The sequence below is a fragment of the Grampus griseus genome, assembly GCF_964374135.1.
Source record: "Grampus griseus genome assembly, chromosome: 7".
NCBI classification, from domain to species: Eukaryota; Metazoa; Chordata; class Mammalia; order Artiodactyla; family Delphinidae; genus Grampus; species Grampus griseus.
The window spans coordinates 78,654,006-78,673,103 of record NC_139001.1 but is presented as its reverse complement, the minus strand read 5'-3'; the positions used below and the strand labels follow the sequence as shown (position 1 = coordinate 78,673,103).

The 19,098-nt window shown below is 36.4% G+C and overlaps 1 protein-coding gene across 3 annotated transcripts; it reads left to right on the top strand.

The window, feature by feature from the left end:
• Positions 1-1,076: 1,076 nt before the first annotated feature.
• TNFAIP6 (TNF alpha induced protein 6) lies at positions 1,077-18,226 on the top strand. 3 transcript variants are annotated; one of them, XM_082658723.1, is made up of 6 exons: positions 1,077-1,227; positions 6,094-6,231; positions 7,901-8,062; positions 11,965-12,193; positions 14,281-14,321; positions 17,640-18,226. In XM_082658723.1, the coding sequence occupies exons 1-6, from the start codon at positions 1,134-1,136 to the stop codon at positions 17,807-17,809; spliced, it is 834 nt and encodes a 277-aa protein (XP_082514849.1). In that variant the 5' UTR covers positions 1,077-1,133; the 3' UTR covers positions 17,810-18,226. The 3 variants fall into 3 exon arrangements, with proteins under 3 accessions (XP_082514849.1, XP_082514851.1, XP_082514850.1); XM_082658724.1 differs by lacking the exon at positions 1,077-1,227 and adding an exon at positions 4,961-5,034; XM_082658725.1 differs by lacking the exon at positions 6,094-6,231.
• Positions 18,227-19,098: the final 872 nt, after the last annotated feature.

Below are 19,098 nucleotides of genomic sequence, written 5' to 3'. Positions count from 1 at the left end.
GAGAAATGAATATAATGGGAGCAAATGGGAAGCAGTTCGGTAGCAAGAGTAGAGACTGCTAAGTAGTGAAGAATGACAAATGAGAAAGAGAAGCCAAAGCTGCCAAAAAAAAGTGGCTGTCAATCACAGGAAACGCCACTACCATCAGAGCAGTGGGGTATTACCAGACAGGTTCCCCAAGGACCTTGCACAAAAGGAGAGGAAAATTGGTGGTATTTCAAGGCATGGTGACTTTTCTATGATAACTGTTACCTATGATTTCAATCATCTTCAAAGTTAGAGTGGTTCGGGGAACCTAAGGCCATATTTTAATTAACTCTAAGACTATCTACCCACCCACCTTCCCCCCAAAAAATCAAGGATTTGTGGCCTGGAAAAATTTGTATTATGAGATAGCCCCAAAATGCTGGAATGTCCTAAGTCTCTGAAACTGAACTACTTTTCTGGAAGCTGATGTATTTACCTACTGACCACAATAAACCAAGGACTGCAACAGACCCCACCCAGGACAAAAGCAGAGGAGAGGGTAAAGAAATGCTACATCACTGGAGACAGTTTAGAGTTTGCCAGCTGTGCACACTTTTTGTATCAAACTTTCTATACAAGCTTGGCAATGTTTAAGGAAAACTAAAGTAACATCACCAGGGTCAAGTTCAAGTGTTTAACCCCAAACCCCATACCGCATAATTGCCTTACTGCAAATAAGATATTCAGGGTTTCTCTTAAAATCCCTACTGGTGTCTTTCTTTTGTTGTTTTGAAACCACTGCTGAATCTGCACCAAGTTAAACAAACTTCCTAAGAGAAAAGTGTCCATGACAGATAGAATAAATGATCCCCTTTCAAAGTAAGTGAATTTTAAAATGTAGATGATCATTCTATATCCTTAGTTTTGGCTGCCAATGCAAATGAGTCAGAGAATTTGCCTCAGACAGTGAGTTAATTGTGTAACTCTACAGAGGAAAATGCCATTGGAGAGTACTTGCTGACCTCACAGCTGAAAAAAAAAAAAAAAAAGAAAGAAAAACCATTTAAAGATGTGGAAACCAGATGTTTCAGACACATTTCAGCCTCTGCTCTGGGAATTTATCCTGAGCAGCCCCTAACAGGCTATTCCTTCTCTACAACTGAGATATGATCATCTTAATTTACTTATTTGTCTTGCTGTGGGAAGAGGCTCACGGATGGGGATTCAGAAATGGAATTTTTCATAACTCCATATGGCTTGGTAAGAAACTTCACTCATGAGCTTCTTGTTGGGAAAGTCGCTTCTTTGAATTCATGGAGAAGTGAATCAAAGCTGTAAAATTTTCTCTTCTGTTCAAGGCTGATGTTTTCAAAGAAAATGCTTGGGAAAGACAGATACTGGAATGCATATATCATTTTTTAAAAAGTGTTTCTGCCTTCTAAAATTTTAAAATAGCTTTTTATAAAGTGAACTTTTCAGTAGAAAATAGAGGTTAATATTTATATTCCATATGAAAATATGCTTTAAAATTTTCAAAGAAGGTGTCGTGGTATAGTGCAGAATGTTTCCTTAACAAAATAAAAACACCAATATATTATTTTGTTTTCATTTCAATGCATTTCTAGTCAGATTTCATAACAGGTAACCATAAGAGAATTACAACAGGTAAATTGGAATATACAATAATTTTATAATCATTGCTCCATGTACTCTGACCTGTAGTGTATATCATGCTTTTTCCAAACATCTTTTGACTAGTTTGACAAAGCCAGCTTGTAATACAGAAAAAAATGAAAAAAGCTTGTATTTCTGGATGCATTCTTACCACTTGATTTCTTTTGTTTGAGCTATCCATTTAAATACCTTTCTACCTCTTTTGTTAGACAAGGAAAGTTTCTTTTGTTGTTTTGTTTTGTTAAATGTAAGGAATGACATAGACCTAACTGTGAATATAAACAACAGACCAAAAAAGGCTAAATAGAGAAAACCCAAAATACCCCATATAGTACTCTAAACAATGCTTTAATTCTCATGATACAAATTAATACTGCTTTATGTTCACTGTTGTGTTTGATAGTGAAAAAAATATGAATTGCTCAAGAAGAAAACTGACAAATCCTTGTATAAAATAAATAAAGAGAAAGCAAAATTAACCTAGATCTTGATGTTATGCTTGCTAAGCAGCACATAGTTATAGAATATTTTCCCTTTCAGCATGTTTCTCTCTGGGAATAACTGCAGCCATGCGGATTTCATTAGAAAGCTCGATTGCAATGCACAGCCTTGCAGCCTCTTTTTTCAGTGTGAGCCAGTGAACAGCTTTCATGCTGAACAGTGCAATCCATTTGGCCAAGATGGGGTCTGGAATTCACTAGAGGAATGAGCAAGTCTCTTTATTTTCATTGCACACCATCAAGCTTGGGAAATATACACCTATTTGCCAGAAATGACAAAGATGATCATAAAGCTAGTAAGAGTTAAACCCACATGGATAAACTTTGAAATGCTGTCAAATTTGCTAATGATCAAGTAATTTGGAGTTGTTGTTGTTGTTTTTTAAAGTGATGTTGTATATCACCAAAATATAAACCTAGACAATAGGAGTTCTGTCCTAGAGATAGAGAGGAGCAAACCCAAATGTTTGTTAATAGTATGCTGCACATTTGAGTCCCGGAGTGATTGCACAGTGCTTCACGCTTCAATGTGAGACAAATTATTGATCAGTCAGCCTAGCGTAAATTGTTTACAGTTGGTTAGGCCAATGTAGTATTAGAAAACTATTTAGGGAGGGAAGAGAGTTGAATTAGAAGGCACGAATCTGCTAGCAACTATCAAGAACAAGGCACTTTAAACTCTTGGTCTCAGTCCCATACTGGTAAAATGAGAAGTCTGAAGTCGGGGACCCCTAAGGTTTATTTTTAACTCTTATATCCTCTAATTCCTTAGATAGTAATTTTTTTTAAAAGACACTTAAGGACAAGAGACTTCAACTAGTTTAAATGGATTATGAAAATCAAAAAATGTACAGATAAGCAATTCTTTCTAGCCATTGTATTGAATCCAAAAAAGGAGAAGGGAAAAGTAACATTATCATGAGCTCCTACTAGGATACAGAAGCTATGCTTATGGGTTTTATGGTTTATATATTCCAAAAAATAGCTGTCATTATTCTTATTGGATAGATGGAAGAAACTGAAGCTCAGGCAGTGATTTATACAAGGTCACACAACTGGTCCACTGTAGAACCAGAAATAGAAATCAGAGCCAACATAGTATTGTGTCACCACTTACTAAAAGGAAAAGGAAGTTATTGGTTAAATAGATTTTCAATTTCAGTGAATGACAGCTAGAAAAATTAATAAATTATTACTTCCTCTGAAAGGTGAAATTTTTTAGATTAGGACTCATTGTACAAAGGACCATCTTAGTAGTTTAAAATTCTGAATTGAGAAATACTTTAAAATAAATGTGTGCTTAAAACTGTCAAGTACACATGCCAAGGGTACTCAACTGTTCATAAGGCAAAATAATGGGAAGTTTGGGTCTCTTTCAGGAACAGTGTGGAATATTAATATTATTTAATAAACTAAAAATTATAGCATAGACATTTCTGCTATTTAAGTTACTATCTTATTACTAGACAAGTTTAAGAGGTACCAAAAGTTTAAGAAAAACTACCAGGAAGAAAACTTAAAATTATTTAAAAATTTTTTTCTGTTAATTTATTTTTTTCCTGCAAACATCTGTTAAAAGAAAAACTGAAGCATACTTAAAATTTTGAGTTTATCTGAGCAAAAATACATTTGAATTTGGCAGCATCCAATCTAACAGACAGAAAGGAGCTCCGAGGAGTGGTACAAAATGCAAGACTTTCATAGGCAGAAGGGAGCAGGCAGAAGGAAGTTTTACTAGGTGAAAAAGCAGGTTGGTTATGGCAAGGTTACTTTCCTTCAGCAGATGGCAGGGGTCTATCAGGCAGATGACCTAACTGGTGGTGATCAGGAGATTTCTGACTGACTGGTTTAAGATTCCATTTCTGGGTGAGCCGAAACCATACTTAAGTCTTGGTTTGGTGATGTGGGGCTTAGCATAAGGGACTCCATTTGGAGCTTGCTGTCGTGTTTTTAGTACAACATATTTTTACTTCTGGAGTAAAATATCACGGAAATCTTAGTTTGAGAAACCTTGGCAGACAAAATAATTCTTACAAAATTTTTTCAAATAAAGATCTTTTAGAGAACAGATACAGGGCTCCCCTGGTGGCGCAGTGGTTGAGAGTCCGCCTGCCGATGCAGGGGACACGGGTTCTTGCCCCAGTCTGGGAAGATCCCACATGCCGCGGAGCGGCTGGGCCCGTGAGCCATGGCCGCTGAGCCTGCGCGTCCGGAGCCTGTGCTCCACAACGGGAGAGGCCACAACAGTGAGAGGCCTGCGTACCGCAAAAAAAATAAAATAAAATAAAATAGAGAACATATACAGCTTTAACATTTTTAAAAAGTAACAATAATCTCCATCACAATACATTAGTAAGCACTACATGTCTCCTTCTCTACTAAAAGCCTTAGTACCCCTGTACTTCAAAATAGATGTACTTGCATTGCCCACTAGTGCTCGAGTTGCTTGAGAATAGGGCTTGGTCCCCAGCACCTATCAAAGTACCTCATGGTATATTCTTAAAACAGCCAAATTGGAAACGAGTAAAAGTTTAGTTAATGAGGCTTTACCCTATGTGTAAAGTGTCCTATGAAGGACACTTGGGAAGTAGGTGACTCTCAAAGGGGAAAATGACTTTGATGTTCCTTGTGTTCTCTGACCTCTAAGTATCAGATGCACTAAGGTACTGTGTATTAATGACAGGCTTTTTCCATATAAGGTATAAGAGCAGTATCCCTTGGAGTCCAGAAAAATGCCAAGCAGCATCTCCTATTGAACTGTGGCATTGTCAACTTCAGCTTGGGGAAGAGAGTAAAGAACAGTATTTCTAATACTGCTGGATTCATATCTTGCTGCATGCCAAGAAACATACGTTCTCGTTGGAAATGGTCTTGATGGTGGCTGATTGCACAGGTCAGGGGACAAAGACTTAACAATAATCTGATAGTCAACATAGAACTGTTAGCGCTATGTTATGATTATTGTCTTGGGAATCTTTTCACATTGTTTCTATGGCAAAATGCACTCCAAACTCAAAACAATCATTTTAAACAGTGATCTATTGGGAGACAGCTCATGTATGACTTAACACTATCTGAACTACGTTGGGAACAAATGTGAACCGAAAAAGACAAACCAGATAAAGAACTTAGGAACTGGTAGTTAGGTGTGTCCCACTTTTTCTCTGCTGTAGTTAAATCTATTTTTCTTTTCTTCAATGTCATATTTGCTTGCCTTGGATTCCTTTAAACTTTTCCTCAGTTTTTGATTTGTTTACTAAATTCTCAATTATATTGCATTAGTCATTTCCCTCAAATGGATATTTTGGCTTACTTTTCTCCTTCATTGTAAGCCAATTTTCATTGGTTTCTTTTGCCTTCAACTCCTTTTCTTTTCCTATTGCTTACCTTTCCAAGTTTTTAAAATAAAGTCAAAAAAAAAAAAAAAAAAAAAAAGTCAGGGCTTCCCTGGTGGCGCAGTGGTTGAGAGTCCAGCTGCCGATGCAGGGGACACGGGTTCGTGCCCCGGTCTGGGAAGATCCCACATGCCGCGGAGCGGCTGGGCCCGTGAGCCATGGCCGCTGAGCCTGCGCGTCCGGATCCTGTGCTCCGCAACGGGAGAGGCCACAGCAGTGAGAGGCCCGTGTACCGCAAAAAAAAAAAAAAAAAGTCAAAACTCTATCACCTTTGGATAATGCAGAAATACAATGTTGTGTTAAAACTTTCTTTCAGGTTATCAGTTCAAAAAATAATTTAGCCTCAAGTTTCTATCTATGTCCCCCAAAATTCCCCTCATTCATATTTTTTTCCCAAAGCTTTCTAACAATGAAAACTTAGCCACTCAAGGCAGCTGACCCAGGGAACCCTTTGGCAGGAACAATAGCTGATGTAATCTTCCAGCTGAGGCCACAAAATTTCCCTTGTTCCACAAGAATGGATAATAGTGCATTGACGACATTTTGTGAATTCACAGAACAAGCAGCAGGCGTGTACCACAGAGAAGCGCGGTCTGGCAAGTACAAGCTCACCTACGCAGAAGCGAAGGCGGTGTGTGAATATGAAGGTGGCCATCTTGCCACCTACAAGCAGTTAGAGGCAGCCAGAAAAATTGGTAACAGCTTTGACAATAATCTTCTTCTTTTTCACCCTTGGAAAAAAAATTTTCCACCTTCCCTGCAACCCCTTATTAAGACTTTTCTCTCTACCCCTGCTAATAGTTCCTCTGGCTTCTCCCATCTTCTTTGCCTAGAGCTGGTAGACAATTCCTACTACTAGTAACTTAGTTGGGGTCACACCCCATTGGGAGCTAATAAATAAACATCAAAAGAAAATGAAGACATCATTATCTCGATATCATTTAAACCCCTCATTAATTTTAATGCCATTGCTATTCATTTTTAATATCATTCTATCTCTTCTTGACGTCTGTGGGTCATTTTCCTCAGCTGTTAAATGATGCTACTATGTTGTGTCTTACAAGGAAATTTACTTGGTAGAAGAAATAGTGAATTTAGTGGATATTTTTTCAATTATTTTCAATTTTTTCCTTTTCTTTTTTTTACATTAAGTGGGAGAATGCATTTGTACTTTAGGATCAAAAGCCATGAGGAAAAGGAGGATAAGCAAGTTGTAAGGTGCCAGATGAAAGAAACTGGGAAGATGATGTCAGGACACCTGGTGAAAACCCAGTAATTAACAAATGCTCTTTGCTTCTTTATATTAAAAAAAACGGGTTGCTACTGTCTCTCCTGGACTTTCAGGAGAATCCAAAAGGCCACCCTAATTCAGAATTTTCTTCTCCACTGAAGATATCCCTTTGCTGATAGGAACATACCTGGCAAAGCTCATACTATTATTATACATTACCCAAAACAAAAATAAAGGTGTTCTCGAAAATGCCCCAAAGTCTCCCCAGATGACTGCTCAGTCTATACCCTTAGGGCTGTGTGTGTGACGCAGTAAATGGAACGAGGTATACAAAGGCCAGAGACACTACTAGCCATGGGGGACTTGTAGTCAAAGCGTTCTTGGGTGGCATCGGCAAATATTAAAACAGCCTCCAAAGTTGAGTAAGGAAAACAAGGCTGAGGCTTTGTTTGAAATGTATGAGTACTTTTATCTCTATTCAAAATTTTAAAATATTGGTGATAACTTTTTTTTTTTTTTTTTTTTTTGCGGTACGCAGGCCTCTCACTGTTGTGGCCTCTTCCGTTGCGGAGCACAGGCTCCGGACGCACAGGCTCAGCAGCCATGGCTCACGGGCCCAGCCGCTCCGCGGTATGTGGGATCTTCCCGGACCGGGGCACAAACCTGTGTCCCCTGCATCGGCAGGCGGACTCTCAACCACTGCGCCACCTGGGAAGCCCTAGTGATATCTTAATTGATCCTGAAGGAGAAATTATCATCTGAAAAAATTTTTTTCAGTATTGATGATAATTCCAGAAATTAACTCATGGCACTAGCTCGGTCATTTGTGAAAAGAAGCCAGCTCTGAAATTGGATGGTTTTCATATCCATGGTATTATTATTTCCTAGTCCATCTGCTTCTTTTTTTTTTTTTTCCAAGTAAGATGTCATTTCCTAGTAAAAGTCAGATGTTACAAGAACTTTTATATACATTCAAACTTTATTTTTTAAGAAAACAGTTCTTCCCCTTTTATATGAAGTGGATTGGGCAGTTAAGACACTGTCCCTGTTGCAAGGGGCCATCTTGGTTGAGATGACCTTCGCTCAGCTGAGGGAATAACCAGTTAAGCCATTACCCTTCCATTCTCTTGCAGGATTTCACATCTGTGCTGCTGGGTGGATGGCCAAGGGCAGAGTTGGATACCCCATTGTGAAGCCAGGGCCCAACTGTGGATTTGGAAAAACTGGTATTATTGATTATGGAGTCCGTCTGAACAGAAGTGAAAGATGGGATGCTTATTGCTACAACCCACATGGTTTGTGAAAAACAATAATTTTATACTATATAAAAACAGGTACAGGTTACTAAGAGCTTAGTAAAAAGAAATGACTTCTTCTTCCAGAGAGAGAGCAATTTAGTAACGATAATTATTAATAACAACTACCATTCATAGAATGATTATGCTGTGCCACACACTGACTTATGTCTCTTCATCCACACTGTCACTTTATTGTTATACCCATTTTAGAATTCAGGAAACTAAAGTTCAAGAGCTTAAGTAACTTTCAGACAGCCAGTAATTAGTAGGCAGGTGAGATCACGACTTAATTCTTTTCTGTGCCAGGGAACTTCCTGATTACAGAGGACAAAAAAAAAAAAAAAAAAAAAGATTATAAACTTGTCACAGTTAATTAGCTAAAACCAAGAAGTAGTACTACCAAATGTTAACTGTTCAAAATTATCCCTTTAATAGAATGAGAAAAAGGAGACAGAATAAACAAAGTTTTTCCCTAATTTCTTTTTGGGCATAAATTCTTAAACTTCCAAACTAAGCAACCCTCACTCTGTGGTTTGTTTTAACAAATATATACTGGATATGCTAGTTATTATTGTAAGTACCTGTTTATTCATATTCTTTTTCCATGGTTGATTGCAGCTAGGAAAACTTTAAAGAGAAAATTAACACATTATAATTACTATAAACAGTAATTCTTGGTCCATGCTGTTGCAGAAAAAAGTAGACTGTTGTTTTGGGATGTATTTCCCCCAGGATAATATTACAAAGTGTTACAACATGTTACAAAGTATTTCCCAGATATATGATCATAAACATCCTCAGGTGGTGTCCCATTTGGATCTACCTTAGAGAATGGCCATGACAAAGTAGGAGATTACAGTGAAGTTCTAGCATATTATTATAGAATTTATTATTTAATAATATTAACCATTGGAGAACAGTTTCTCACATTTGCAACTATCCTCTACCTCACAATAATGTATACTCCAAGTAGAAAAGAATTTTTCCTAGAGCTGTCACCTATTCCCACTTGAGACAAAATATGAATAAATGGGGGTGGGGTGGGATGAACTGGGAGATTGGGATTGACATATATACACTAATATGCATAAGATAGATAACTAATAAGAACCTGCTGTATAAAAAATAAATAAAATTCAAAAAATATGAATAACGTGCATTCATATAGACTATAACTTTCAAATCACTTTGACATACTTTAAGCCTATAGTATACTATATTTAGTCCTATATTTAGTCATTGTTAATAATTCATATATCTTCTTTTCCTCTCTTTCTCTCTTCCTTTTTCTTAAATATATTTATACAGGCAACTCTCTTTTTACTCTTAAGAGTAACTTCTATTTCCAAATATATTATCTGATTATTCTGCTTGATAAACTCCAGGATCTCTGAGCATCTACTCAATCATTTCCGAAGGTCAAAGTCTAAGGAAGATGTAGAAGTATAAATGGAAAGATTCTTACAGTATTCCATTGCCCTTTTATAAGAATGCCACCTTAACTTACAAATTTTTATAAGCTGCTTTTGTTTCTCATAGAGGCTGAATGCTTTTTACTCTGGGAATGTGTGTACAGAATCCTGGGAGACTTGTGCTTACTCAAGTCTCAGCTTACTTTTGGATTCAGTGATATACTGATTATTTAGGATGTGGTCAACCTGAAGGGGACTGGGGGCCACCTGAACTAGCAATGGGAGAACAGTTCATTGAAAAATAATTGGAATGAAAAAAATCATAATGGTATCAGAAAAATAAAGCAATGGTTATTAATTAATCAATACCACCAAGTTAGAGTTGATTGAAGCAAGGAAGAATAGGGTCATTCAGAGGTGTTCAGAAGTCAGCTTGCTCATTCGAGTTCTGAATGTGTGGCATGATGCCGACTGCCTCCTGTATGAATACTTCTTAACCAATTAGCTGTCAGTCCTCAGGGACCCAGGCTGCTTTATAAATCTGTCATTTTCTAAGTAAGCAAGAGATGAGGCAATAATTATATGTAACATGAAGTATAGAGCTGAATAGATATAGCTAAATATAAAAACAAGTTAGTTCAATATTTGAATATTTTTCCTAATCTAATGATATATACATCAAAGATAGGATGCTATGGGACAGAGAAAATCACTCCCAAAGCGGGCACGGTATATGCTTATCTGCACATATAAACTATGTATTATATAATATTTAATAATACAATAAGAATAGCTTATACTTTGCATAATACCCTTAAGCTATCCTTTATATTTTATCCTCAGAATAGTCCTGTGAGGGAGGTAACAGGAGAGACATGACTATATTTATTTTACCAATGAAGAAACAGAGGTATAGACTGGACGCAGAGCTCAGACTAGATCCCTGACCCTCTTTTGTCACTTCCTTGCCTTTCTAAGAGCCTATTCTGCCCTGGGGTGATAAGCTTCCTTTACTTCTATGGTGTGAAGGATTCTAACACAATTTTTTATTGTAATAGTTATTTTCAAGGAGAATATTCTTGTAAAAAACTTCTAATTGGGGAATTCTCTGGCGTTCAGTGGTTAGGACTTGGCACTTTCACTGCCGAGGGCACAGGTTGGATCCCTGGTCGGGGAACTAAGATCCTATGGGCTGCGTGGCACAGCCAAAAAAAAAAAAAAAAAAAAACCCTCTAATTGATATAATAAAAAATCCTTTGAATGCTATCCAGAGTCACCACTACCATCACCACCACTCAGATTATTTTTGAGTTTCCAGTTTGTATCTTTTTTTCAAGACACTAGACATTTAGGTGATATGGAATTAAAATTAACTGGGGCCCTTCCACAGCTTTCTCTCTAGGCATACTGTAAAATCACTGTTCTGGAAGAGATTGTTTGTTCTTATAACAGGTTATGGGACAGGACAGAAATCTATGAAATGGTAAATGACTTGAAAAAACCAACATGGATATGTCCACCAAATCCTCAAATAGTATTAGGATTAAGGTGCTAATGTAAACCAGTAAAAGGAGTATAGAATGATTATAAATTATTCCTTTTAACTGGATGAGTGACCTTCAAATTCCCTAAGTGATCTTCATATTCTATAATGATTTTACAAACAGAATTTATTGGACTCATTATTCTAAGTGTCTGAGTCCCTGAAGACACAGTAGTGACACCACAGAACAAAATCCGTGTCATCTTGATTGGGCTGTTGGTAATATGGGCATATGTATTTGTCAAAACACATTTAAGTGTACATATAAGACATGCACCCCATGCTTAAAACGTAAACAGAGCAAAAATGTCAACAGGAGCACAATTATTATTCCTTCTTGCTGTTTTACTTTTTAAAAAACTCACAAGTGGGGACTTCCCTGGTGGCGCAGTGGTTAAGAATCTCCCTGCCAATGCAGGGGACACAGGTTCGAGCCCTGGTCCTCGAAGATCCCACATGCCACGAAGCAATTAAGCCCATGCGCCACAACTACTGAGCCTGTGCTCTAGAGCCCGCCTGCCACAACTACTGAAGCCCGTGCGCCTAGAGACCGTGCTCCTCAACAAGAGAAGCCACCCCAAGGAGAAGCCCACGCACCGCAATAAACAGTAGCCCCCGCCCGCTGCAACTAGAGAAAGTCTGCGTGCAGCAACGAAGACCCAATGCAGCCAAAAATAAATTAATTAATTTTTAAAAAGTTATAACAAAAAAAATTCACAAGTGGTCTATGTTCATTTTAGAGAATTTAGCAACTATTAATGAAAAAACATTTATTCTTCAGCTACAGTTACACACAATATACTATGGATGCTATATATTAAATCATTTTATTTTTATTTCATAAAAAGTACTAAATAGATGGACACTAAGAAATGAACATCTTTTTTAAAGTAGGAATCATTTTTTAAAAATGCTTTCTTATCATTTTTTTTTTCTCTCTTCAGCAAAGGAGTGTGGTGGTGTCTTCACAGATCCAAAGCAAATTTTTAAAACTCCAGGCTTCCCAAATGAGTATGATGATAACCAAATCTGCTACTGGCACATTAGACTCAAGTATGGTCAGCGTATTCACCTGAGTTTTTTGGACTTTGACCTTGAAGATGACCCAGCTTGCTTGGCTGACTATGTTGAAATATATGACAGTTACGATGATGTCCATGGCTTTGTGGGAAGGTATGTATTGTTTCTCCATACAGGAAGCTAATGAACATCCGATATTTTGCATGATGTTTCTTTTATTTCTCTCCAACTGTCCCTACAACATTGATTTTGCAGTTTATCTATTCTCCTGCAACAGAGTATCCTTTTTTAAAAAATTAATTTATTCATTTATTTATTTTTGGCTGAGTTGGGTCTTCGTTGCTGCACGTGGGCTTTCTCTAGTTGTGGCAAGCTGGGCCACTCTTTGTTGTGGTGTGCGGGCTTCTTATTGGGGGGGCTTCTCTTTATTGCGGACCACAGGCTCTAGGCGTGTGGACTTCAGTAGTTGTGGCTCATGGGCTCTACAGCACAGGCTCAGTAGTTGTGGCGCACAGGCTTAGCTGCTCCGCGGCATGTGGGATCTTCCCGGACTAGGCCTCGAACCTGTGTCCCCTGCATTGGCAGGTGGATTCTTAATCACTGCGCCACCAGGGAAGCCCCAGAGTATCCTTTTTTAACCACGACTTTTTTTTTGCTCTGTTACTCATAACAAGCCATAGTCAGCTGCTATGTCTACTTATTAAAATAGTTATAGCTGCTTTTTGATTTGTTAAGTTGTAACAATTAGTTACATATTCTATTTATAAAGACCTCAAGATTTGACTAACAGGAGAAAGATGTATGAGTTGGGAAATTTTGGGGGGTTTTAAATGTTCTGATTTCTGTCAACCTCCTAAAAATAATTATAAATTCAATAATTGTTGCCTTTCTTCTGTGTACAAAGCATTGTACTAAGCATTATGGATATAAGGCAAGTAAACTATAGCCCCTTCTCTCATATAGTTTAGCTAAATATACAATGGATATCTTTTTAAAAATAACTTTCTTTGCCATAAAAAACAAGTATTGCTTTCCTCAGTATTTTTCCCTGGGTTTTTTAACATGCTGGGACACACTTTCTTTGTGTTCCCATCCATATCTTTAACATAGTTTAAATTTTACAATACAAAATTTGCAACATTTTACAAAATATTGTAAATTAAAGAGTGTACAGTTAAGGTGTTTTATGTATTCAGGTCCCCACTTAATAATGTGTATTTTAGACTATCCATTATCAATAGATTATCAGTTATCAATTCTCTATTATCCATAATAGTAATTTAATGAAAGAAAATAGTAGTGGGGATAATAAAAAATGACAGACAATATCTTTTTATTGACTTTGAAATCTGTAACTTAAATACAAAGAAAAACAAAGGCATTTGTTGCATAAATGAACAGCAATTTTTGGATGGAAAGTGGTTTTTGTTTTGTTTTGTTCTTTAGCTGAGACTACTACTACAGAAAAAAAATATATAGTTTTTTGAAATAGTTTGAAGAAGACTAGAAGTAGGGTTGGAGGAATTAAGAACAAAGTCTTTTTTGAAAGACTGGACCTCCTACCTTGGGAATTAAGGTAACATTTTTATTCTAAACCTAGTTTCAGAAGTCAATTACAGCTCTAGATAAAATCATAAATGATTTTTTAATCTACAGGCTAATTTGTTATTTATTGGATTATATTGTGTGATTTACCTTTATAATAGACTTTCTCCCCCTCAGGAATAAATTACATTGTTTTAGAAACTGATAAAAACCCTTACTTTTTATATTATCATGTGCAAGGGAATTCCCTTCAAGCCATGATTCAGATAAAAATCACACCCTCTTATGTCTATAAGGTCCAACGTAATTCTTTCCCTTTTAAATCAGCCATACACCCATTCTTCTCTAACTGTGAAGACAACTTCATGAGATTAATCAGAAACAAATTTTAAAAATTTCCAAGTAGATTCAAATTGTCTACCACACAAAAAGCTTTGTAGACACACAGTTATGCCACAAATTCTTAAGAATCTCATTAATGCTGTGAGAAGGATATTTCAAACAATGTTTTAACCCCTCTTCTCTCTTACAAATTCAAGTAAAAATAAATAAATATAACAATAAAATGTAAAATAATAGAAAAATGAGCCATTACTTAGGGGAAATAAAGTACGTCAATTATCAGTAAGAGCCACTTGCAATAGCTATATAATAATCATTCATGTGACCTCTCTTTTTAAAAAATTCTCTTTCAGATACTGTGGAGATGAGCTTCCAGAAGACATCATTAGTACAGGTAATGGCTCTAAATTGAAGAACAAAACTTTGATTTGCTTTCTCAGTATCACTGAAAATGAAGGACCCAGTAGTTATCACTATATACTTTTTAAAGTCGAGAGAGCTGAAGACAGATATAGCTTGCTAGCTTGTAAAAGGCAAAGAAGTGCTTATTTATACTTAATGACTTTTATCAACTCCTTGCACTAAAAATGTATACTCTGGTTATTAGCAGGAAATGCAGTCTGAGATAGTCTTGAATCTGCAAATCCATAAATACTGCTGTAGCTTATAATTCCCATAAAATGTGGTAATAAAATGTCCAAACTTTTCATTGATAAAGGATTAAAGTAATTTGTAAAGTTGTTAAAAATACCTTCTATCACTGAAAAAAATTTTACATTGTATTTATTGCATTTTCACATTAGTACAGCAATCCCCAGAGAGTCTTGTGAAGAACACAGTTCTGTTAGATGTTTTTAATAGATATTACATGAGAAAAGGGCTCTAAGGTCAAGTAAATTTGGGACATATTGGATTAAACAATGTGAAACAGGTTTCTTTATTAGAAGATGTCAGAGAACTTTTACTTTGCTAATTATGCATAGTAAATCTAAAAAGGCTAGCTATAATAGGTAAAGTTTTCCAAATCTTTTTCCTCTTGCTAATTATTTTGTGTGACTTTGTTCCTTGAAATGTACCCCAAGAAATGTCCCTGTAGCAGCATACATTTATCTCAATAAGCAATACCATTGCTATTGCCTCAAACTGCTACTTTCTGACTAAGAACTTTTACTTTCTTAGATGTCTTCATTTTCCTTTTTATTTTCATCACCAGCACCAGTAATTGGCATTCTTTTTTTGTTTTTAATTTTTTAAATTAATTAATTAATTTATTTATTTTTGCCTGTGTTGGGTCTTCGTTGCTGCATGTGGGCTATCTCTAGTTGCCGCGAGCTGGGCTACTCTTTGTTGTGGTGCGTGGGCTTCTCATTGCGGTGGCTTCTCTTGTTGCAGAGCACGGGCTCTAGGCACACTGGCTTCAGTAGTTGTGGCACATGGGCTCAGTAGTTGTGGCTCGTGGGCTCTACAGCACAAGCTCAGTAGTTGTGGCACATGGGCTTGGCTGCTCCGCGATATGTGGGATCTTTCTGGACCAAGGCCTGAACCTGTGTCCCCTGCATTGGCAGGCAGATTTTTAACCACTGCGCCACCAGGGAAGTCCTGGCATTCTGACTTGCTCTATTTTTCCTCCACATCATAAAAAAATTATCACAATACTTCTCCAACTAAAAACAACAAAACTACATTGAGTTGCAATTTCTAAGCAGTCCTTAAGCTGAGATACTACTAGCTAAAATTAGTCCCACACCCTAGCTTTGCAGTACATGCAATTCTCAATTATGAATCATTACAAGAGATGGAAATTCTTGTTCAGTCTTGGAATGATTAATGCTTAAAATTTATTAATTCATTACTCTGTTACAGTCTCCCTAGGAAGAGTAATCTGTTAAACTTTTTATTTATCTTTTATTCTTTACTTGAGAACATATTTTATGTTAACAGAAAACTAAAAGAAGACATTTTATGAGATGTAGGAGGTATTTGTGGTGTGAGAATCCTATTTTTAAAATAAAAACAAAATGAACAGAGGGAGAGTCAAAAAGAAGCCTGAAACTTAATATTTTTCCTGTTTTGTTTAAAACAGACAAAACTTACTCCAAATGTAACACCAAATCAGTGTTTTTCTTGCACAACTGCAAGGAACTAAAAAAAGAAAAACCCACACAATTTATTATTCAAAGAGAAACAAATCAACAGAAAAGAGCACAGCTAAATAAAAAGCCAAAGATTTAGCAAAACAGCAGGAAGAATACATTAATATAAAGTAATAGAAAAAGAAGATATAAAATATATTTAAAGTATTATCCTATCAGTCAAGCATAATGCTGTTAACATTTTGATTTAGTTTTCTTCTTAAATATATACTTACTCACCCCTGGATATTTATATTAAAAAACAAAACCAGAAAATAAATAAACTAAAAATTACCCATTACTGTACCACTTTAAAAAAAGGTATGTAAAGAAAGAATGTGCCCACCCTTCTCATCTCTCCCCACCCAAAAAAGGCATTGGATAACTATGTGGTGACCGTCCTTCCAGATGTCTTCCTGTATTATACAAACATTATATATCAATACATGGAGACCATGGAGCTATTTTCAAGTCAGAGTATAATATTTAGATCATTCTAATTCTTTTTAATGACTACCTAATAGATACCATAATTTGTCATATACCAATATTTAACATCCTGAAGGTGGTTGTTTTTTATTTTTCTTTCTTTTGCTATTGAACATTTCACCAGACATTTTTAAACCTCTATTTTGTAGCGCTATTTTATTTTTAAAAAGTAAATTTCTAGAAGTGAAATTTTGGGATCGTAGGTGATGTGCACTTAGATGTGGATAGATGTCACCAAATTAGCACTAGCCCTACAGTGCCAATTTGTATTTTAACCAGTTGAGTAATCTGAAAAAAAAATTTTTTTTAAAATTTAAACAACTCTTTCAAGTTTGAGAAAAGTACAGTGGAGCACAGCATGAACTCTGAACTCAAACCTGGTTCTGCCACTTATAACCCTGTGGCCTTGGGCAAGCTACTCAGGTTTTCTGTGCCTCAATTTCATCTATAAAAATGACTATTTTAATAGTATCCAACTCATTGTGTTGCTTTGGAAAATAAGATGAAAGGCACTTCAAGCTGTGCCTTTCATCTTATATATATGGGGTTTTTGTAATGAATTCTGGATTTGTGATCTGTATTCAGAAGGTCTTTCCTTCCTGAAAAAGAAAAATATTCCTATATTTATTTTACACAATAACATTTTTTGTTTTGGTACATTTTGGTCTTTAATGCAGGTAAAATGTAGTTAGGTGCTTTGTGTAAAGGGATCTAGCTTTGTGGGCTTTTTTTTTAACAAATGCAAGGCTTGTTGCCCTCATTTAGTAAATAATCCATCCATATCTTAATGGTTTGAACTGCCTGCCATTCTCCTGTAATTCTATGGATGTGCCTTCTACAAAGAATACCTCTGAAAACAAAATAGACAAAATTTCCTCTAGGACAGATTGGAGAGCCACAGGAAAAAATATGACAGTCCTGGTCCCAGTTGGCAGTGAAACTACAGACTCTACAGCTTGAGAATCTAATTCTGAATTCTGGGAGTCCTGTTCATGAATTTTTATATTCTCCTATGAGAATGAGTCTTTGAATTGTCAGCCAAATTGAAGGAGAGTAACATCATGGTTCTTTTGCACCTTCCTCCTCCCCAGGAAATGTCATGACCCTGAAGTTTCTAAGTGATGCTTCAGTGACAGCAGGAGGTTTCCAAATCAAATATGTTGCAGTGGATCCTCTATCCAAATCCAGTCAAGGAAAGAATACAAGTACTACTTCTCCTGGAAATAAAAACTATTTAGCTGGAAGATTTAGCCATTTATAAAGCAAAGAAAGACATTCCGCATTTATGTTTCTATCTTTTGGAGCCCCTTTGATCTCACTTTTATATTATTATTATTAACATTTATTTATTATTTTTCTAAATGTGAAAGCAATACCTGATAATTTGGGGAAAATTGGAAAATACAGAAAACTTTAAATGAGAGAATAAAATCTCCCATAATCCCATTGCATAAAAATAACAAGCATTAACATTCATATATTTTTCTTTTAGTCATTTTTTGATTTGTGGTATATGTATATATGTATCTATATGTATTTGTATTTCAAATTTTGGAATGCTGCTCTATGTACAATTTGATATCTTGGATTTTTTACCACTGAACTTTAAGGTGTACACGTTTTCCCCTATCGTTGAGTATTCTGCAAAAACATGATTTCATTTACAGTATTCTGTAAACTGTCCATGCTATGATTGTTCCATACTTTATGTAAGCCTGTCTATTGTGGGAATTATAGGTAGTTTTCATAAATGTTGTTTCAATAAACATCCTTGGACATATATGTATTTGTACAGCTCTCTAATTATTTGGGATAGGGTCCTAGAGGTAGAATTACTGAGTCAGAGATTAATTAAAAAAAATGTTTTTGAGGGAGATAAGCTGGACTTTATGACACTAATGGGGAGTCGTGGGCTGGTAGGCTGCACTACTCACTCAGCCTACAAAGACATCCTCTAGGGAAGCGAGAAAGTGAATGGACTAGGAAAATAGCAGGTCATTAACCAGCAGCATTAAGGGTCCATTTGACCTTTGTGGTATGGACTAACAGGAGATTGGTCAGCGAGTCTCTTTTCCTCTGGCCATGTTCAGCTACACAGGACAAAGACAGATGAGTGAGAGAGCAGGAGTCAGCAGGGTCAGTTTTGCCAAGTGAGTGTAAGACAGGGGCAAGGGAGTAGAGGATATGGGTAAGAAGGGATTGCAATGATAACCCAAGGAATTTAGTTTGATAAGGGGTGAAGAGAGGACAGTAAGGAAATGAGGGACAGTAAAAAAGTGGTGGGCTCAAAAAAAAAAAAAAAAAGTGGTGGGCTCAAAGAATTGTCAAATCAGAGTATGAAAGGGGACGCACTGGAGAGATAGTAGGTAGTGGTCAGAGAATGAGGTATTAAATATAACCTTCTGTGGCAGGCAGAACAGTGTTCCCTCCCAGGATGTCTGCATCCTAATCCCCAAAACCTGTGAATATGTTACCTTAGGTGACAAAAGGGACTTTGCACAAGTGATTAAGTTAAGGACCTTAAAATGGGATATTATCCTGGATTGTCCA